At 35.4% G+C, this 23318-nt stretch overlaps 1 protein-coding gene across 1 annotated transcript in view; it reads right to left on the bottom strand.

Annotated features, from left to right (window-relative positions):
* Positions 1 to 23318, bottom strand: part of LOC136043902 (exportin-4-like) — a 160769-nt gene that overhangs the window by 3827 nt on the left and 133624 nt on the right. Inside the window, exons 18-20 of the mRNA XM_065728931.1 lie at positions 19887 to 20044; positions 5948 to 6130; positions 879 to 971 (exon numbers count right to left, since the gene is read on the bottom strand). Coding sequence (XP_065585003.1) covers positions 879 to 971; positions 5948 to 6130; positions 19887 to 20044 — 434 coding nt within the window. The remainder of the gene's footprint in view (positions 1 to 878; positions 972 to 5947; positions 6131 to 19886; positions 20045 to 23318) is intronic.

Below are 23318 nucleotides of genomic sequence, written 5' to 3' on the forward strand. Positions count from 1 at the left end.
ACGGAAATTTTAAGGGGCGGTTGCCTAACTTTTATTGTAACACAGAAAGGGTCACAGGACTTAGAATTGGATCTATCATTGACAAAAGCAGTAAGAGAATCCAAATAAAATAACTACGGTTATGGGCCTGGGACGTAGAATGCCATAGATGACAATCATACAACGGTTTCTCCTTTCAAACAGCGGAAATTAGGTCATCTACGTACGTAGGAAACAATAGTGGCTCTAGTATTGATCCTTGAGCGACACCATGCAGAAGTTTTGAGGATGAATGGAAAAGAACGCTCAACTCTGCTTTATTTGTAACATTTTCTTTTCGCTTTAAGTTTGACTTGATTATTCATTCTAGCATCTGTTCGTTTCAAGCTTCATTTATTCATTCTTAGCACTTTCTGTTTTTTTAAGTTTTCGTATTAGATGACTTTATTTCTGCTCATTTTAGGCTGTGAAACTTTTTCTTTGTGAAACTCTTTTTTTTTGTAAAACTTTATTTTATATTAAATGAACAAACACGACCATCAAGTTTAAGTTAGTGACATTGAAAAATCTAAGAAATGTTATGCACGAAAATCGCACAAAGAAAGCGCACATAATTTTTGGACAAGTTGTGTTCGGTAAGGAAAACCACGTAACTAATAAAAAAAGGAATATGAACAATACAATTCCTGGAAATTCATACCTGATGAGGAAACGTAGAATGCCATAGATGACAATAATAAAGCGGTTTCTCTTTTCAAACAGCGAAAATTAGGTCATCTATGTATGTTGGAAACAATAGTCGCTCTAGTATTAATCCTTGAAGGACACCATACGAAGAAAAAATCACGTAGCTAACAAAAAAAAGGAAACTGAACAATAAAGTCCCTGTAAATTCATACCTGATAAGCAGTGATTAAAGCATAGAGTGAACTGCTTGCAGTTGTCATTAGTTCAGATGAGATCTTTCCAGAAATGATGAGGTCCAACATAATCTAAAAAAAAGAGAATATATTCCTTAATGAAAGTTATTCATCATATTTTCTATCAAATACTTCTTTTAAGATTTATATGCAATTTTATTTTAAGAATAATAAAACTATAATAAAATTTATTGTAAGAAAAATATTCAACAACTTTCCAAAATGAGATGAGTGCTATCCACTATTCATAACTTTCGTCTTTAATACCTTAAAGTCTACCAGTAAATAGAGGGGAGGAGAGGTTTCCCCGTAAACCTCTCGAGCCTCCCGAAAACCCCGATTGGTCCGAAAAAACATTGTACAGTCTTCAACTGGACAATAGCGTTTTAAAATACCACCCATTTTGTTTCAAGTCCTATGGTGATCATTATATTTCTGCATTATATCGATTTCATAATTTTTTATTGAAAAATTACAAATTAATTAGATTATTACATTACAAATTAGTAAATTAATTACATTATAACACTACTAATTCATAGATTGTTTTCGAATTATAAGTGAATTACATTAATTACGTATTTTTAAGAAAGGTACTCAACCTAGATCGGTCCAAAAACATCACGACCTGCGCAATAGTTTTCAAAAATGCCACTCATTTTGTTCAGAATCCCTTGGTGATCATCATATTTGTGCATCTTGCTGATTTCAAAATTTTTGTTGCAAAGTCAAAATTAGATATATTATGACACTAAAACTAGCAAATTAATTACATTATTACATTACAAATTCACATTTAATTTAGAATTAATTACAAATGAATTATATTAATTACAATCAGTTACATATTTCTAAGAGGGGTGTCCCTCTATATCGGTCCAAATAATATCTACATCTGTGAACAGCGCTCTAAAATGCTCTCATTTTGTTCCTAACCCTCCTGAACTGAATTCTTGTACCATTTTGTCCAAATCCCATGGTGATTATTATATTTGTGCATTTTATTTATTTCACGACTTTTGTCTTTTTGTTGGAAAATATATCTTTATCTTATTCGAAATTCATAGTCAGTTGACGACATCTCGTCCCATGGGAAGTCAAACTGATTTTTCAATTTAATTAAATTAACAGTTTAATTTCTCGATCTGAACAATAAGGTAGAATACTGTTTTTGTCAAAAAGTTTCAATTATCCAACAATATTCAATTTTATGGCCTTTTTTAATCATGTCCAGGAATAAGAATTGTTTAGATGTTGTTTAGGACCCAACTGGGTCAAGGTTTAGGCTTCAATGGCCCATTTCATCTCCACTTCAGGCGGCTGAGCTTGCAGAGTCACGCCACTGACCCCAAACCCAAGCCAGGACTTGGAGATTTTTAGCAACAGCAGGATTTGAACCTGCATCCAAAAGAATATAAGATCACAAGTACAATGTGCCATCCACTCGGCTTATTTAAATATTTAGCTTGCTCTGCTGTTGCCGTTAATTCAAACGAGGTCTTTCTGGCAAATAATAAGGTCCAAAACAATCTGATAAGGAAACCTTTATTTCTTCATATAAAACATTTTTTCAGATTCTCCACTGGAAAAAAATTATTTTTTGAGACCTCATGCAAGGAGTACTATTCGAGAAGTGTCGTTAATCCAGATGAGAAAATTCTTTTTTGAGAAAAATAATATTTCCAGGTGGTAATAATAAGGATGGCATTATTCTAGATAAGGAGAAAACTATGTTGGCCCTATGTATTTCGGGATGTAACTTTTCCTTCCTTAATAATTCGGGGAAATTCCAAGTTATTTTAAAATTTAGGAAAAACTACTTCCTCCTACTTGAATATCATATGATTTTAAGCAAAATTACTTAAGCACTGAACTTATTGACCTTCTGGCCTCGCTAAACAAAATAAAAATGTGGAAATAACTCACAGCCAGGGAAAAAAAAGAAAAAAACCTCAAATATTTTGGCTGAGACCTCCACTTGGTCGTTCTCAGAGCAAAAAGAATAAAAATTAAAACAAAAATCGATCAAAAGAAATAGAACGAAGGAAAAACCATAATAACCCCATTCACTCAGGGCCGTTCCTAAGGTTTGTGGCACCCAAGGGAACATTTATCCCAGCACTCTCCTCCAGACTGAAACGTGAAAAAAAACAGAGATACCCTTGGCAGCACCCCCTCTGGTCACAGTGCTCAGGGCAGCTAACCTGGATCACTCCCACCCTTTGAACAGCCCTGTTTACAGTGCTCTTATTAATTTTAATTTCTCATACTTTTGACATGATTACAAAATGTACCCACGTATATTAGTTATTTTATATCCAAATGAAAATTTCGATACTCCAAAACCCAGAGAAAGACAAGCACATAAAAACTATAAGCAAAATATATTCTCAGATGAAACCTTGATTTATCATTTAATATCGGGGCTAATTATTCAGGCCCCTTTTTATTGTTCATTGGAGAAGGTGATTCTTCGATTTTTTTTTTTGAAATTGTTTTTTATTATGTTTCAGAAACTTTTACCTACTTTTTTTCTGTCATGTTTGCAATGATGACAGCTGAGCGGAGATCTTAACCAATATTTGCATTTTTCTTCTTTTTTTTCACTTGCTGTGAATATCCTAATTTCTTTGTTGCCCTAAGTTTTCTCGTCTAGTCATTCTATTTACAAATGAAAAAAGGGTAAGATCTAAAAGGCCTTAAAAAGGGTAAGATCTAAGATCTAAACTAGCGGTTTATTTCATCATAACTGTTATTATACTATTTTTGATTTAATTGAAACACAAAAGTCACGGTGCATTGGCTTAGCCCTTTACATCTCATTAATCCTCTCAATTAAGAGAGCAATTAAGAGCAATCCTGCTCTCAATTAAGAAAGCAAAGCATTTTAGCTCATCTTTAATAAAATAGTAAAAAGGAAGTACCCAAGAGAGAGTAAATTAAAGATTTTTTACAAACTTGAAAATTTATCAAAGACTTTTGTTTCCCCAAAATTTCAATTATTATTCTTTTAATCATGCAATATACGTGTTAAAGTAAATAATTAATTAAGTCTGTTTCCTGATCATACATCAAGGGTTGTGTGAAAGTTTTCGATTTCCTACAGATAAGTCAGGGGTCTTCGACAAAGATTGAATAGGCAGTTTTGTCTAATTCAATCTTCTCTTATTTTCAAACCACATTGTTAAAGGCTCGTTGTTTCGAAAAGTTATATGTTTAACTTTTCGCATTAAAAAAAAAATTAAATAAGAATAAAAAATTCATGTTTTTTAATTTACTCATCATAGGCACTCGGAGTTCAGCCAAGTAATTGGTGCTATATATACAGGCAGAAAACACAAGGTTTTTTGACCAGGTATTTACGACGGAAGACATATTTTTTCCTATCCTCTCTCCTCCAAAGTCAGGTTTCAAGAGACAAAATTCTACTTACGCTGAAATAAAACTAGCGGTTTATTTCATCAGTAATGAAGGGGACAAAGGTTTTGTTCACACCTGGAGGTAAAGCAACAGATGGGAACACGATAGGAATAGGTTCAGAAACCGTACGTGGCAGGCAGTGTCTGGATGAGGAGTGTCTTTTGGGGAAAATGTTTACCGTGCGAAGGCTTATTATTTTTGCAAAATGGAGAAACAACGTTCCTCTCTTGTGCTCAAGAGTTTCCAGCCTGGCCTTTTTTAGAACGAGCGAGTATGGTATCTTAACTTCTTTAAAAATTATTCTCAGGGCTCTTTTTTAAATAGATTCCACTTTCTCTGATTCGACGGGAAATTCCAGAATACCGAACTGGACAATTGTATTCAAGATGCGGGCGGGCAGAGGAAGTATAGATCCTTAAAGAATGGGAAGGCGGGCGTTAAATTTATTCAAGAGCTTAAGCAGTGACATAGACGCATTAGCTTCATGGACAATATCTTTAACGCGAATATCCCAGTTTCAATTAGAGAAAATTATAACCCCAAGTAATTTAAAGGAAGACACAGAAATATCTGGGGGGATAGGGTTGAGGAAAAAGGGTTAGGTTTTAAGGAAACATATTGGCACTATCATAGATTTAGAGGGATTTACTCTCATGTTTAAGAACGCAGCGTCATCTGCAATATCATTGAGGATATTCATAGGATTGCTTACTAAGTTTCGGTTGCAGGTTTTAACAACCGTTAGGTCATCCACAAATTTCCATCTGTTGGGAAATTCCTTAGCGAGGCTATTTATCATAACAGAAAAAAGGAGAGGACCTAGGAGAGGACCTTTGGGTACTATATTGTGGACAGGGAGGGGACTAGAATATTTGAGTACTTGTGATCTATTTGATAAAAAGGAGGCAACCAATTTAACCAGGAAAGAATCAATATTGAATTCAGTTACCGGTTTCTCAACTAAAATATTGTGGTTAACAAGGTCAAGTGCTTTTTGAAGGTCAATGGAAATTAAATTTAGCCAGCAATTAGGTTCTTGATGTTCCCGAATTGTTTCAGGTCACTAAAAGGTAGGATTTTCTCTTTTAGCCAATCTCCAATAAATCCTTCATATAGTTTAGAGAACGTAGGAGTGAGTGAAATAAGACGAACGCCTTTAAACAAGATTATTCGTCTTTCTTTTCAAGGGGGGTATGAAACCCTGTTTCCAAATTTGCATATATTGGCCAGACTCAGTAATTTCATTGAAAATAACAGACAAGGGCTTTGAGAGAAAGTCACTGAAAGCACTAATAAGAGGAAACGGGATATCTAAAGGGCAGACACTTGTTTTACGTAGTTTCCTAATTCTTCTTCTCTAAATCTCAGACGGAGATATAGAGGGGAAAGCAGGTGGGAGAACATCAGTAGGTAATTGATAAAACAATGCCGGAAGGCTCTGGAAGATAGAAGCAAGGAACTTGTTAAGACTATTATTAGTAACTTCTGGGGATTCAGGTAGGTTGAAATCAAAGACTCCTACCACAGAACTTTTTAGTAGTAGTACTTTTTTAGTAGTACTTTAGTAGTAGTACATCTTTTTAGTACTTTTTTGTTTCGTTTTAGTAGTAGAAAGGGTGTTTACTTGCCTTTAGAAAGTGACTAGCTGCCTGATATAAAGGTGAACCTTGAAGGTTTTTTCGCTTGATGAATAAGGCCACGGCTTGTAGAAAATCACAACACAGTGATGTGACGTTTGGACCATAAGTTGTCAAACCAATCTCAATTGAAGATAGAATCTGGGTCATCATTTCTGGAGGCAATTCAAATATCTAAAAAAAGAGAAAAAATAAAAAAAATAAAACAAGAGATACTTACTACTGTATTTTAACTTATTTTCTCCATTACTGTCATGATTACTGTTATGTCTAATACAAAATTATATGTGCTTTAATATGCTAGTCATTACATTGTTCTTTGTAGATGTCCCTTTGTCAATCCTTTTATCTTTTTATTATACTATCTTTTTATTCAACCTTTTCATTTTACAACAATCTTTAATTAATCTATGATCTTTTAATTTACTGTGTTCAGTGTGATGTGACTCGAACACATGGTAGTTCTATCTTAACGGCAATAAATTCAGGAGTATGAGGAGTATTTCCTAAGGAGTATGAGCGGGCACGCACGTTGAGGAGGTGAACTTCTAACCACCACCCTCCCACAGTCTGGAAATTTTATGGTTCCTCCCCTGTCATACATCTTTACATAGTTAACCCGTTTTTGCATCTTGTACTCAGACCCCCCCCCCCCCCAATAAAATCCTTGTGTACAAATATTATTGAATGTTGGTTTATTTCTTTCACGTAAACTAGACGAAAGTAACTATTCACAGCAAAACTTATTTGTTACAACAAAACCGACACCTTTTTCGTTTTTTTTTTACTTCTATTTGCTTTCTGACTGTATTATATTCAGCTCTTACAATCCACCACCCATTTTTTAGTCGCGATACTTCTTCTTTTTTATGTGTACTGCTCTTCTTTCTTATTCTGCGTATTTTAATACCAAATTTTGCTTTGGAAACTAGTTGCTGTAGCAACCATTAGTTATTATGACTAGCTTATCAAACAATTCATGGTAAGGAACGACCCGGCTCAATATTGACCAAAACTCTAAAAGACGGAATTTTTATACCAATAGTTACATCATAAGAATCAAATTTTAATACTGATTTTAAATATATAAGTTTCATCAAGTTTAGTCTTACCCATTAAAAGTTACGAGCCTGAGAAGTTGCCTTGTTTTAGCAAATAGGGGAAAATATCCATTAAAGTCATAGAATCTGAACGAAAATCACACAATCAGATTCAGCGTATCAGAGAACCCTACTGTAGAAGTTTCTGAGGGAAGGAATTTATCATTTACCATAGAGGAATTTTTCACGAGAGAAGAGAATTTCCATGAAGTGGGCGTAGGATTTCCCAGTATTATAAAAAAAAACGATGAGAAAAAAAAGTGTTTTCAACTGGAAGTAAGGAGCAGCATTAAAACTTAAAACAAACAGAAAATATTACGTATATATGGGGGTTCGTCTCCTCCACAATACCTTGCTCTTACCGCTAAGGTATTTTAGTAATTTCAGCTATTTATTCTATGGCCTTTGTGATTTAGGGGTCATTCTTAAAGAATTGGGATGAAATTCAAGCTTTAGTGTAAAGAACGAGGTATTGACGAGGGGGAGAACCCCCTCATATACGTGGTAAAAATATACAAATATAGAAGCTCGTTACATAAGTTAATTCGTAAGTTACGTATATTTATTACTAATAAAAAAGGTTCCTAAAAAAATAAATAGTTCTGGTTGCATTTTTAAGTAACCAAAAATTTGAGGGTAACTAGGCCTCCTCCCCCACCTCTTTTTTATCAAAATCATCCGATCGAAACTATGAGAAAGCCATTTAACCAAACAAAAATTATTATGCATATTTCGTTTTAACTATTCATGTGCGGTGAGCAAAATCAAAACATGCGTTAACTAAAAACTTTTTTGTTATTTTAAAAAGTAGAGTTGTGACAAAGAGTCAAAATTTAGCGCAAAGAGCAGGGCGTTGAGGATGGGACAATCCCTTTCATACAAGGAATAATTTCTGTTCGTAAGTTTTAATATCGTTCCTTACTTTCAGTTAAAAAATTGTTTTTTTTTTTATTTAATAAGAGTAGAAACCGAGACAGTGTGAAAAAACCCATCCACGTCATCTAAAGTTTGGCGATTTTGATCGTTTATTATCCTACCCTAGCCTGCTATGCAGTTCAAAAGATACGTTAAAATACCGAAAACAGTAAAGAAAGCACAGTAAGGAAAGCCGCACAACATAAATTCATTTAACCTACCTAACCTGCCAAGATTTTCCCTTGCTAATTTATGCCTACTTGCAGACTGGATTTGACTTAAAGCAATTCTACACAACAAAAGGATATACTGATTAATCGACCGATAGATTAAATTAATTAAATTGAATTACGACTAAATATGGTTAATTAGGTTATGATTAACTAAATAGTGAAATTATTTCAAGTTTAATGCTTTATAATTGCAAAAAGTTTATATCAACTGCCCAATTTTCTGTAAGATTTTCTGCTTTTTCAACGACATTATCAGACACACTTGGCAGTGTCACTGGCAGTCACTGCCAGTGGCACCAGCCAGTTTCGAATACTTATCTTAACTGCTCCTTTATTCTGCAACTACATAATAGTTGCTGATAATTGTTGCTACACATTAGTTGCAACATATTCCTATTAGTTGCATGTTAGTTGCTATATCAGGGCTGTCACAGGTTTGGCGCCACGAAAATAGGGACTTAAGGACTTTTTAAAAATAGAAAAGGGACTTTTAGGGAAACAGTCGTTACTATCAAACCTATAATACATATGTATCGTATGCCCTTTGATAGCTAGGATCAGAGGCCAGGGATGCTAAAAAAGTAGATCACCTGGAATTTCATCACATCCCAGAAGGGTTATAGAGCAGATTTGTCCTTTCACCACACCTTTCAATCTTTCTTTCCATTTTTAATTTTGATTCTGTACTTGAAGCATCTGATCAGTTGCTTTTTCCTTAGTCCTCAATGCTTCATTTTCTCTTTCAAAGTCTCCTCAAGAGTCTTTATCATTTCTATGTTTGACGACATTTCAGCGATTACCTGCTGCTTTTGTTGTTCTTCTTTTTCTAACTTGTGCTGTTCTTCTTCGCCATTTTTTCTTAACTCTTTCTGCTGTCCCAGATAGTTTTGATAGCTCTTCCGCGCTGACTTGGAAAGCTTCATCAAATCTTCAGTAACACAAACCTTTTGAGCACTCTCACCAATTCGACGCAACCCGTCAGCAACAAAAAGCTTGAAATTCAATGTATACTCATTTATGGATGCTCTCTGCTCACTGAGGATCCTCCCAGACAGTGAAAAACCGCACTCAGCACTGGCCAAACTATGAGAAATAATCAACGTATTCTTCACCACGACAGCCAAATTAGGATACTTCCCATCTTCAATGAGTCTATTCTATCATTCATCTATCCTTGCCGACACAGATGGGAGCTCACTCATCTGAACTAGCTTCAACTCGTCTAGCAGCAAATCAGTTTTTATTGGGATGGGCAGTTTTCGGGCGACATATAACAAAAGCTTGATAGAACTTGACTTCGAAAACTGGCTTTGGTGTAAGAAAGACAAGCTTTTCAGGAATAACAAAGATTCTCTGTTCAAAGCTTCCTTTAAAATGTAGTTTGCAGCTGACACGCAGTGCTTCTGTAAACTCAGCAAAACTCACGTTTTGAAAGCTTGTCAGTAGCTCTGAGACAGACCTGAACTTCGTCACTTACAGAGGCAGCAACTTACAACAGAGGAAGTATATTTTTGTCATGTTCAAACGGTCTTGGACTCATGTCTTCTAACAATTTCTGAGCTGCTTTGGCTTTCAAGATACGCCATAAAAATTTCCATAAAAACTTCACGTATTAACGGTTCTTTGCGCTGGAGCTTCAAAGTAAACCGAATAAGAAGACTAGACCTGTCAACAATGAACTGAAACTCTGCTTTCAAAGTAGACCGCTTCATGAGTTTTACAATCTCTTTATATGCGTTCGACCTCATCAAATTAGTATTTTTCTTTGGAATGAAGATAGTTAAATGCTCGATAATAGCTGTCCACTGCTCAATCATCCTAGCAGCAGGACCAATTGATAGTCATTGGGTTGGTACAAGTTTGACAAAGTCCAACCTGGGAACGCCAGTTTTCTGCTGTATTTTCGTTTAGTCTTCCAGCTACACAGGCCACCCACAAAAAAAGTAATATACCTTCACAATGAGATCAGAGCAAGTTTCCCCAACCTTTTCTAGGCTTTTGCGAAAGGCGTTGTGTACAATGTGGATTCTACAGGCGCCAATGTCTAAAAGTCCGTCACCATTTGTTACCCTACATTTATCACTGTCCATCAGTCTGAACAGTTTTTATTCACATTCAAGCCGTCAATACTCAAAGTATGCAGCTTAGAGAGGGATAAACTGCTACCATCAATTACGTTCAGAATTTCCGATTTTAGGTCCTCTGCAGTAGCATGACCTAAGAAACTAGTCTTCAGATGCCTCTCTACCACCTAATTCATCTTTCAGACTAGGAACAGATTCTAATCTGCAACTCCTTTTTGCTTTTTCTGTTGGTAATTTTATCAAATTCTATCACATAATAACTATTACCAATCTCCTCCAATTTAATCTTCCGAAAACGTGGCCCCACTGCTTCGTTCAACAGGTATGTAAACTTGGTTTGCCTGATGGAGAAAATATTAAGAACTGGGTCCTTGAACATGTTCTAGAAGACTTCTGCTATACCGTCTGTCAAATTACTGGAGTAGTCAGATTCAATCATCTATAGAGCCCATGTAATTTCAAATATCACTGTTTACTCATTTAATGAGTAAGTGTAATTCCCAGTTTTATTACCTTCCAGGGCGCAGCTCGAGGCTGAAGTCAAGCGAAGTTGATTGGGTTTCAGCTTGGTCTGGACGTTTTTCTTATGTTCTCCAGTCCGAGAGTGATGCAGTACAGAGTAAAAACCTTTCTGACAAGCAAGTGATGAATTGCAAATGACACAGTAGAACAAGTGTATATCTCCTCTGTCGTCTTTCTCCTCAAGCCAAACATTCTTAAATTTGCACTTTCCCATTTAAATTCAGTTATAAGCAGTTACCATTAAGACTGAAAAAAGAAGAGCAGTTATGCCAAGAGACTATTGCTCCTCAACTCCCTAAAATCCAAGGCTGGCCAACGTATCTGGCAAAACACTGACAAAATATTTAACTCTCCTGAAAGCTAGGATAAAAAAAACACAGGTAGCATAATACTGGAAAAATAATCAGCACCTTAGAATTCAAGGCTAGCTAGGCCCGCGTATCTAGCAAAACACTGACAAAATAATTAAATCTCCTGAAAGCTAGGATAAAAAAATATCCTAAGATGACTCCAGAGGCAAAGGGTGTCAATTCTTTTTGCTACTTACAGCATTAGTGTCATTCAAACAGTAATGCTGTAGCCATGAAACAGGATTACGGTTACAAAAACACATGTTGAAAATGATATACATGAAACCAAAACTGAAATACCATACATTGCATAGTGGCTTCCATTACTTAGAGATAAGATATGGAACTAATATGGAAGAATGATGATCAGGAAAAAATCTCAAGGGACCTGAGCAATGATTTAGGAGCCAATAGGGACCAAAGGGGACCAAAGCCAGATTTAGGGACTTTCAGGAACTTTAGGGACTTTACGGCAGCCCTGCTATATGTAATTCTACAATTATATATCATTCATTTAATTGCTGGCATTTTCGTCACTTTACGACATGTTTTCCATTAAACAAAAGCAGGGGATTAATTGTCAGTCCCATCTTACTTATTATCTAAACGTCGAATTGTTGTTATTTCTTCCAATGTAAAATCACAGAATATCCAACTATTATCAGTTTTAATCTTGGGTGTCTTTTGGTAAATCATGTCTTTGACTTACCTTTAATAAGTGTATTTTTGTAAGTCATCGTCTATGATGAAATAGGGGTTCAACGTAAGTTTTGTCTATAAAATATCACAAGAAATAGAAGAAAATACAGTCATTTCTCGGTAAAGAGCAAAAACATTCGATTTCAACGGTCAGCACGAACATCATTTCAAACATTCAAAGTTAAAGTGTGGCGCCGATGCAGGTTCCCCCCTGAAAATACCCTCTAGGTCTACATGCAAAACTAAGCAGCCAAAGAGAAAGTATGAAAAATAAAAATAATACAAAAAAAGAATTTCGGACTATTCTACCGCTACTCCAAAATATAGGCAAAATGTATGGTGTAGAATACCCTATAGTATTTATTTTTATATATTCGAATTCTTATTTTGTGATTTTAGGGAGTTGAGTTATCATAGCAGAATAAGATAAATGTTAAAGAAAATATTTGCTTGCTCATTTGGAATAAGCAGTTTGTCCATTTTAAATTTGCTTCGTTCTGACTTGGAGTTGGACTCCATGTTTATTAAATTATTATTATTATTTTATTCAACGCAGGAGAAAGCCATAGGCTTGTCGCAATTTAAAACTGAAAAAAAAAACACCACTTAAAGATACTTCAGATAAGAAAGTCTTCTGATATACACCTAGTGGATGCGTATTCAATCGCAAGGGGTGAACTGAATCAATTACAATAAACGTTGCTGTCTGACAAAGTCCATTGGAAGCAATTACTAGCATTTCTTCTCTCTATCTGCCTTTATATCTCTCTATCATGGAGCGCCCATTCCACAGATGCCACTAATTTCAAATTTATATTTTTTTAATCTTTATCTTATCTTGCTATGACAATTCAACCCCCAGCGCGAAAAAAAAACGAATAAAATAATTAAAAGAAACATAACAATAAATGCTAAAGGGTATTCTGTACCATATATTTTACCTATGTTTTGAAATATTCATAGAATATTTCAAATACTTTTTTTCTTCAACCTTTTTATGTGTTTTACTTTCCCTTTGGCTGCTCAATTGTATACATGGGGGAATTTCCAGGGAAAATATAACGAGGGAATTCACCTAGAATCATCCTTAGGCACACTGAAATCTAATGATCCTTATGGCAGTTATATGAATTTTTATTTTATTAATTTTAAACAAAAATTCCAAAGAAGAATTTTTAAAAAAAAAGTAAAAACCATATGAAACTTCAGATCAGCAGATACAAATACTTGTTAAAATTCAAATTAGAAACGACAAAAAATCGCTATTAAAGAATAAACGAAACCCAAAACGAACAGAAATTAAATAAGGTTGTAGTAGGTTTTAATTAAAGTAGTTTTATGACTTTTACAGTGAGTTTATGACTTTTGGTTAAATGGCACGGGTAAACGGCGGGTATATCATAAACGGGTAAAATTGATTTGCGTCGAATTTATAAAATCAAATTTTGAATTAAAATCGAATAGTTGTGGGCATCAAGCCAGGGCTAATTGTAAAAAAAGCCTAGACAGATAGTCTAATTGAATGAGAGGCAAATCTGGCATTACCCCAAACTCTTGTTTACAGTGATTTTTGTTCGTTCCAAGCTTGATTTGCATACTCAATTTAAGTTTCACTTGTTTTCAGATTTATTTATTCATTTATATTAGTACCTATTGTATGTTGGCTACGATTGTTTATTTAATTTCTGTTCATTTTAGGTTTCATTTATTCTTTAATAGTAATTTCTTGTAATTTATTCATTTATATTAGTACACGTTGTATGGTTTTTTGTCGTTATTGTTTAGTTAATTTCTGTTCGTTTTGGGTTTCATTTATTCTTTAATAGTAATTTCTTGTCGTTTCTAGTATGAATTTTAACAGGTATTTGTATCTGCTGATCTGAAGTTTGATATGGCCTTTTCTTTGAAAAACTTGAAAGTTTTTTTTTTAATTAATTTTTGTTAGTTTTTGATTGCAATAAGTTTCAAGTTTTAAGAAAATGCCTTATTTCAGTATAAATTTTTTTCAACATCAAACTTTCATCAAAGTATCAAAACTAGTATCAAGGTACCAAAGTATCGAAGTAAAGAAAGCATCTAAGTAAACAATGTATCAAGGTAAACAAAGTATCAAAGCTACAACAAGCAAAATCCGTAACTCATAGCGATTCCCCCTGGGCTGGAAGAGGGGGGGGGGTCGAACCCGGAAACATATTTATTTGGCCTTTGGACTATTTTAAACAAAATGGCTATCTAAAACATTTGACCGGATGCCCTTTGGGAAAGTGGGATGTGGGCTAACTGTACATTGATCATTTTTGACTCTTAAAAAAGAACTAAAAGCTTCAATTTCCGATCAAATGAGTCCTTTTCAAAGTTAATACGACCATTCCTTCCACAAAAACTAATATTCTAATAATGAACAACTTACGTAAGTTACAATCCTTTCCCTGGAGACTATGGAGGATTTATCAACCCTTGAGTTAAAGCGATTTCAATTTAAGACTATTTTGAACAAAAGGCTATTTCAAAATTTTTATAATATGCATTTGGGGCAAAAAGGCACAAAGGGGGGGGGAGAGGTTTGTTTCTTTTTGATCATTTTCGATTCTTAAAAAGGGCACAATAAATTTCGTTTTCCAGTCGAATGAACTTCCTACAGATTTTATGCGACCACGCCTTCCATAAAATCTTATATGATAACGATGGGCTGTTAATACAACTTACAACCCTTTCCCTCATAACTGGAGGGAGGGTTCAAACCCGTAACCATAGCTATCTGATATTTGGACGATTTTGAACAAAATGGTTAACTCAAAATTTTGATGGAAAGCATTCAGAAAAAAGGCGTGGGGGGTACCTACCGTCTGATAACTCTTAACTTTAAAAAATGGAGCTAGAACTTTCAATTTAAATCGAATGAGGCTTTTCCAAAGCCTATACAATTACCCCTTCGATAAAAAATTTATATCAACATTGGACATCCCTTGCCCTGGGGATAGTGGGAGGAGTTTTCAACCCTCGAGGAACAATTATTCTAATTACTTCGCCTCTTGACTATTTCGGATATAATGGCCATATAAAAATTTTGATTGGTTGCGTTTGGGGAAACGAGGGCGTGAAAGTGGGGGCTTGATGCCCTCCTATCACGTTTACGGAAAAAGATCACCAGAAATTACTATTTCTAATTGAATGAACCCCCTCCGAAGTTTCAAACACCACCCCTTGCATATGAAGTGCCACTGGAGGAAAAAATTAGAGCCTTATGGCCTTGGGTTAGTGGGAGGGGGGGGGGCTAGTTGCCATCCGATCACTATTGACTCTTAAGGGAACTAGAACTTTCAATTTCTAATCATTTGAGTCCTCTCCGAAGTTTATACGACCACCTTTTCCGTAAAAACTTTATATGCTCCTGGGGTATAAGTTACAATCCTTTTCTCCATTTTTTTTGGAGGGAGGTGGGGGGGTATGTGGACCCCGAGATTTTGTCATCTGATCGTTGGTATATTTCAAACCAAATGGCTATCTCAAATTTTGATCAGATGCATTTGAGGAAAAGAGGGTGGGGGTATATATGCGCCGATCACTTTTGATGACTCTTAGAAAGGTAAATAGAGATTTCAATTTTCAATCAAATGAGTCACCTCTGATGTTTATACGACCAGCCATTACAAAAAACCTTATCTGCCACCGGGACACAGCTTACAACACTTCCCCTGGGCTCTAAGGGGCTGTGTTGACCCCTGAGTTTTTGTTATTTTATAACTAGTTGCACTAGTTGCTAGTTGCAATCGGATCACTTTTGACTCTTAAAAAGGGAATTGGAACTTTCAATTTGCAATCATTTGAGTCCCTCCGAGGTTTTTACGACCAATTCTTTCATAAAAATTTTATATACCCCCAGGGCACAAGTTACAACCCTTCTCTAGGGCTCTAGGGGCATGTTGACCCCGAATTTTGTGTTGTCTGATCGTTGGATTATTTCAAATAAAGTGGCAATCTCAAAATTTTGATCGGATGCATTTGCGGAAAAAGAGGGTTTGTGTGTGCGTGTGGAGGGGGGGGGGGTAGATACCCTCCGATCCCTTTTGATTCATAAAAAGGTGACTAGAACTTCTCAATTTCTAATCAAATGAGCCACCTCAGAAGTTTATACGACCTCCCCGTGCATAAAACCTTATATGTCCTCGAGGCATAGCTTAAAACACTTGCCCGGGGTTTGTATCGACTCTGGAGTTTTTGTTATCCTATTTTTGAACTATTTTTAACAGAATAGCTGTAAAATTTTATCGGATAGGTTTGGAGAAAAAGGGCGTGGAAGGGGAGAAAAAGGGCGTGGGAGGGCTACTTGCCGTTCGCCCTCTTTTGACTCTTCAAGAGTGAACTAGAACTTGCATTTTCCAAACAAATAAGCCCTCTCTAAAGCATCCCTTCAATAAGAACCATATATATCCCCAGGACATAACAAATAACGCCTGCCACCGGGTCCTGGGAGGTTTTGTCGACCCCGAAGTTTTTATTACCTGATGTTTGAACTATTTTTGACAAAATGGCTGTCCAAAAATTTCAATCAGATAGGTTTGGGGGAAAATATTGAGGGGGGCGAGTTGCCCTTTGATCTTTTTTGACTCTTAAAAAGTGAACTAGAACTTTCAATTTCCAATCAAATGAGTCCTGTCTCAAGTTTAAACGAGCATTCCTTCTATGAGAACCATAAATGCCCCCAGGGCATAACTTACAACGCCTGCCCAAGGGCCCTAGGGGGTTATATCGACCTCGGAGTTTTTGTTATATGATCTGTGAACCATTTTTAACAAAACGGCTACCTCAAAATTTTTATCAGATGTATTTGGGGGAATAAGGCGTAGGGGGGGGGGGGCTAATTGCCCTCTGATATCTTTTGACTCTTAAAAATTGAACTATAACTCTTAATTTCCAATCAAATGGGCCCTCTCTGGAGTGTATACGAGTATCCCTTCTATAAGAACCATTAATGCCCACAGGGCATAACTTACAATGCCTGCCCCAGGGGGTTTTGTCAACCCCAGAGTTTTTATTATCTAATATTTGAACTATTTTTAAGAAAATGCCTATCTCAAAATTTGTATCGGATAGATTTGTGGAAAAAGGGCGTGGGAGAGGGGCTAATTACCTCCTGATCTCTTTTGATTCTTAAAAAGCGAACTAGAACTTTCAACTTCCAATCGAATGACCCCTCTCTGAGGTTTATATGAGTATCCCTTCTATAAGAACCATATATGCCCCCAGGGCAAAACTTACAAAGCCTACCTCCGGGTCCCGGGGGTGTGTGTGTTGACCCCAGAGTTTTTTTTAAAAACGATCTTTGAACTATTTTTAACAAAATTGTCATCTCAAAAATTTTATCGGATGTATTTGAGGGGGAAAGGGCAGGGGAGGGGGTTATTGCCATCCGATCACTTTTGATTCTTAAAAAGAGCACTAGAACTTCTGATTTTCAATCTAATGAGCCCTCTCTGAAGTATATACAACGACCCCTTCCATATGAAGTGCCCTGGAAAAAAATAATAGCAAATAAACAAATAAATAAATCTATATATATAAAAATAAGTTGTTTGTCTGTTGACTGACGTCATGTTTGTGTGTCAACTGACGTCATGTTTGTCGACTGACGTCATTATAAGGATTGAGCTGTATGTCGTCATGAAGTTGTTTGTCGACTGACGTCATGTTTGTCGACTGACGAAATTACAGACCGGGACACCGGGACACAAATGACGACCGGGACACTCAAATAGAAATTACAGACTGGGACACCGGGACACAAATAACGACCGGGACACAGGGAATATAAATGACGACCGGGACACAGGGACAGAACTACAACGGGGATGCCGGGGGGCACAGGGGGGATATATAAATGACGACCAGGACACAGGGAATGTTCGATTAGCAGTCACCATCAACAGAGCTCAAGGGCAATCATTATAATAAATGAAACAGCGAAGAATGTTGCATATTCGCAAGTTTTACAAACATATATATATCTATCTATATTCACAGGTGGGACACAAGGACACAACTACAATGGCGCGTAACTAATATGGCGTGAAAAAAGCTAAAAAAAGAAAAAATCCAAAAAGAAAAAACTTAAAAAAAAGGAAAAAAATAAAAAAGGTAAAAAACTAAAAAGAAAAAAACACCGGGACACAAATGACGACCGAGACACAGGGAATATAAATGACGACCGGGACACAGGGACATAACTACAACGGGGATGCCGGGGGGCACAGGGGAAAATATAAATGACGATGGGGACACAGGGAATGTTCGATTAGCAATCACCATCAACAAAGCTCAAGGGCAATCATTAGAATAATGAGGTATAGATCTGAATACGGATTGTTTTTCCCATGGACAATTATATATTGCATGTTCAAGAGTCGGTAAACCCGACAATCTATTTATATGCACAGACAATGGGACAGCGAAGAATGTTGTATATTCGCAAGTTTTACGTAGTTAAAAACATATATATATCTATCTATATTCACAGGTGGGACACAGGGACACAACTACAATGGCACGTAACTAATACGGCGCGTAACGACTTACGCGCGCGGGGGGGGGGCTTGGGGGTGGCGCGAAGCGCCATCCCAACAGCTATAAATAATAAAACATTGGAGCCATATTGTCTTTACTATAGGCAACGCTATAGCGTTGCCTCTGATATATGCTTCACATATTTTAGTGTTTTTTCGATATTATACCCCCTCCCTAAATGTCAGTCCCCTCTTACAGGAAAAGAATTTCTGTATATGCGTCTGTCTCTAGCTATTTCCTGAGTTAACTATAAAGTTCATATATTTAGTCACTGAGCAATCAATATGAAACAGAAAAAAAAAACAAAAAAACAAAAAAGAAACAAAAACCTTTCATTCTAAGAATATTGCAAATATTGATAATGGTGAGGACAGACTAACGCAAACCAATTTACTTTCAGCACCGAACCTATTCATGTCAAACAGACTTGATAGTGGACCAAAATAAGAACTAAAAAGCTTCAACGCGATAGTTATTAAAAGCAAACGAACAAAAAAAAAGAAAAAGAAAACGAGCTAAAAATTTAAGAATTAAAAATAGTTTCAGAATTTTTTTTCTAAATGGCCAAAACCTTGCAGTTTAGTGAGACATGAAAAAAAAATTATTAATGAAGTGTTCTAACATTAAATTTAAACATTGTTTTTCAATTATCTCGCTGAGAGCACAAGAAATACTAATACAAATACAAAAATGCCACAAAAAGTATTTTACAAAATCTAGGTAGAGAAAGGGGAAAAAAATTTTTGGGGAGGGGGGCTAAAAAAATTCTAAATAAGCAAAGACCAAAAAGCATTTATAAGGACAAAACCAATATGTACTGAGGTCTTCTATCACTCTGTCAGGGCTTATCCTGGTTGAATGGGGATAATAACCCCCAAAATCACATTTTTATTCCTCGTACGGCAAGCGAAATAAAAAATAGATAAATATAAAATGAATAAATAAATAGGAAATAAATTTAACTACCTTTTCCGTGTGTATTTCAGCAACATAAGTGATGGTTTTGAAAAATTGCTGGCACAAAGAAGGAAAGCGCAGCAGTTCCAAACTCAAAAGCGGCATTACTATAAACAATCCATTTAAACAGACAGCAGATGCACTCATCTTTTCTTCTAGTTCTTTTCTTCTTTTATTTTCTATTTTTCAATTATCTCGCTGAGAGCACAAGAAATACTAATACAAATACAAAAATACCACAAAAAGTATTTTACAAAATCTAGGTAGAGAAAGGGGAAAAAAATTTTGGGGGAGGGGGGCTAAAAAAATTCTAAATAAGCAAAGACCAAAAAGCATTTATAAGGACAAAACCAATATGTACTGAGGTCTTCTATCACTCTGTCAGGGCTTATCCTGGTTGAATGGGGATAATAACCCCCAAAATCACATTTTTATTCCTCGTACGGCAAGCGAAATAAAAAATAGATAAATATAAAATGAATAAATAAATAGGAAATAAATTTGACTACCTTTTCCGTGTGTATTTCAGCAACATAAGTGATGGTTTTGAAAAATTGCTGGCACAAAGAAGGAAAGCGCAGCAGTTCCAAACTCAAAAGCGGCATTACTATAAACAACCCATTTAAACAGACAGCAGATGCACTCATCTTTTCTACATCAGCTGGTTCTAAAATACAAGATGGAGGTCACACAATATTCATAAGAACTCAGTTTGATAGAGCTCAGCCTGTAAAAACTCAACCAAAATTATTATAGGCATCATTATCATCAGTTCCAAACATTTTAAATACTACCCTACAAGAGCCTTACCCTACTACCCTTCCCTACAAAACCTTACCCTACCCTTCGTACACACTCCCTCCATCCTTCCGGTTCTTCCATCAGTTTTTTATGATGCCGTCATCACGAAAAGGTGTCTCCTTGACTGAGCTGGTCAAGGTCTAATTAATAATTAAAAGATAATCATGGCGGCAATGATAGCTGCAACCTAGTAAAGGACGAACGTTGATTTATAGTAAATGAAGGTTTAAAATACGCTAAAAAAACTGTCAAGAGAAAAACAAATTCTATTTGTAGTTAATTCAGGAATTATAACTACTATTTTGATTAGTCTTAATCGCAAAATGTTATATTGAAATAAATTTACACTAATTTTGATAAGAAAAAATGCTAAAACCCCTCTAAAATGGCGTGGGTACACCTTGAAACGCAAACTGCGCCATTGGAATGGTCATTGTCGAAAACCCCATGCAGAAAACTTACAGTCCCCGACCTTGAACAGCAAGAAATATCCCCATATTCAGTGGTAAACTTATTAAAACCTTGTTGGTCATTTAGATGCATTATAAATATTATCTATATCAGCCCCATTATCACACGTACATAAAATGTTGAAAGCACCCAACTATATAAACTAGAGAATACTTTATTAATCAGGAAAACTCATGGAAATTCGAGTCATCGACAATAATAAAAGGATTCAAAATCCCAAATCGAAAACAAGCTCCAGTAATTCCAATGCTCTATCAAGTAATATATTAACTAATGCCAATAGATTAGGGGCATTAATTAGATATAATAGTATAGTAAACAATATTAAAACGCTTTAGAAGACCCTCTTTCAAATATGAAACTCCTTAAGAGGAAGTGAATGAGATTTTCTCGTCAAGCACGCAAAGTAGACATAAAACAAGACTGCCAACCCACCCCTAATTTTTTACTAGAAAAGATTGCCATCTTGCGCTTAAGAGGTTCACTGTTCACCAGCAATAATATACACGGGTGGAAAACTGCCTTTGGTAGATTAAATTTAAAGTTGTACCTCTTCCCTAAAACTGGCTTTAGTAGTATGCCCTCAATCTCTTCCATGACACCCATAGAGGGTAAACTATTGGAGCTACTAGTCCCTCAGTACCTTATTACGCGCACCCGGGTCTTACGCAATACTATAGCATACGTGTTTAGTACACCCACGTAAAAGGCAATAGTTTTATGTGTATGTTATATTATAGGGAATGTTTTCTAAGAGACACAGGTGTCTGTTGCGTCATAGGGAATGATTACTTTTACTTTCTTATATCATAAAGAATATTTTCTAAGAGACACAGGTGTATGTTATTTCATAAAGAATGTTTACTTTGGTTGTTATGCAATAGCTTTTGGAGTGTTACACAATAAGACATGTTTTAACAATAGTAATATAATAGTAAATTTATTTGTGCCCTCTATACATACAAAAGATGCACAGAGAGGAGTATGAAAAGAAAACTGAAAAATATAAAAATTACAATTCTAACGAAAATAAGTAGATCATAATTTTTTTTGCACATAACTCAAAAAACTACTCACAAAACATGACCCATAAGTAGTAACATAACTTATAAACATAACTCATAAAACAGCACCCATGAACATAACGCATAAATATCTATTTTATTAAAGAAATGACGAAAAAACTGCTTGGTTTTAAATTGTTTTGGGAAGAAGAACTTGGTCTACGGTTCGATTGCTGGAATAATAAGGGAGTCTGGTTTTTACGTCATCGCTGTGAAGAAACAGGCTACTATGACAATAAACCCACTGACTTTTATTTGACTGTTACAGAAAGTGATTCTTCATATGAGAATATCGTGTTACATTGTTTCAAATAAGCAAATTGAAAAACACGATTTTTACAATATTAATCGAAATTGTATTATTGGCTTTATGAAGAGATATACTAAAAATGAAGTTACATTATATTGTTGAAAATGTGACCCTGACTTTGCATACCGAGATGAATACAAGTTGAATCCTGATGAGCTGACGCTGCTTATTGTTAAGGCCGCGATTAAGTGAACTTGAAAACATCGAGCTTCAAAACTGAAGTTAGGTTAGCCTTCTATCTTCTAATTCTCTAGAGACCGTCGATTGTCAAAACTTCAAATAGCACCAATTACCAAGTCTTGTGAAAGGTTTTGATAGACAGCTTCCTTTGGCGAGATGCTTCAGCCGAGAAATAGTAATATATTTGGCTGCGTCTTACAAAGCTTGGTTCCCGACCAAGGGAGAAGAGAAAATGAGCAAAAGAGCACTACATTCTCAAGTACAAAATGCCCATGTATATGAAACTGTGACGGCATGCATAGAGTGCATTTTAAAATTTATTATTTTTTCAACTTTTTTTCCTAGGGATAGGCTATTTAAAATACCCCAGTTGATTAGTTCGAAACTAAATACCAAACTTAGTTGAAAGCTTTCTTCGAGGATTCTTAGAAAACCAAAGTTTTCTTACGAATTAAATAAAAAAAATTAACTGAAAGTAAGGAGTGACATTAAAACTTAAAACGAACAGGAATTAATTTGTATATGAAAGGGACTGCTTCCTCGTTAACGCCCCGCTCTTTACACTAAAGTTTTTTACTGTTTTAAAAATAGAGTTAAGAGAAAGAGTCGAACTTAAGCATGAAGAGCGGGGCGTAGATGAGGAAGCAGACCCTTTCATATATGAATTAATTTCTGTTCGTTTCATGTTTTAATGTCACTCCTTACTTTAAGTTAAAAAACACTTATTTTTATTTAATTTAATTTCTGAACGTTTTTGAAGCAACGCATGTTTTGATTTATGCTCTCCGCAGATGAATAATTAAGCGAAATTTGCATATTTATTTTTTTGGCTAAATGGCTTTCTCATAGTTTTGATCGAATGATTTTGAGAAAAAAAGGAGCGGGGAAGGAGGTCTAGTTGCCCTCCGATATATTGGTTACTTAAAAAGGCAACTAGAACTTTTAATTTTTTACGAATGTTTTTATTAGTAAAATTATTAGTAAAAATAAACTTTATTAGATAAAGATATACGTAACTTACAAATTAGCTTAAGTAACGAACTTCTGTATTCTCATATTTTTATTACATATATGAGGGGGTTCACCCCTCGTCAGTACCTCGCTCTTCACGCTCA

The sequence above is a fragment of the Artemia franciscana genome, chromosome 2, assembly GCF_032884065.1.
Source record: "Artemia franciscana chromosome 2, ASM3288406v1, whole genome shotgun sequence".
Lineage (NCBI taxonomy): Eukaryota > Metazoa > Arthropoda > Branchiopoda > Anostraca > Artemiidae > Artemia > Artemia franciscana.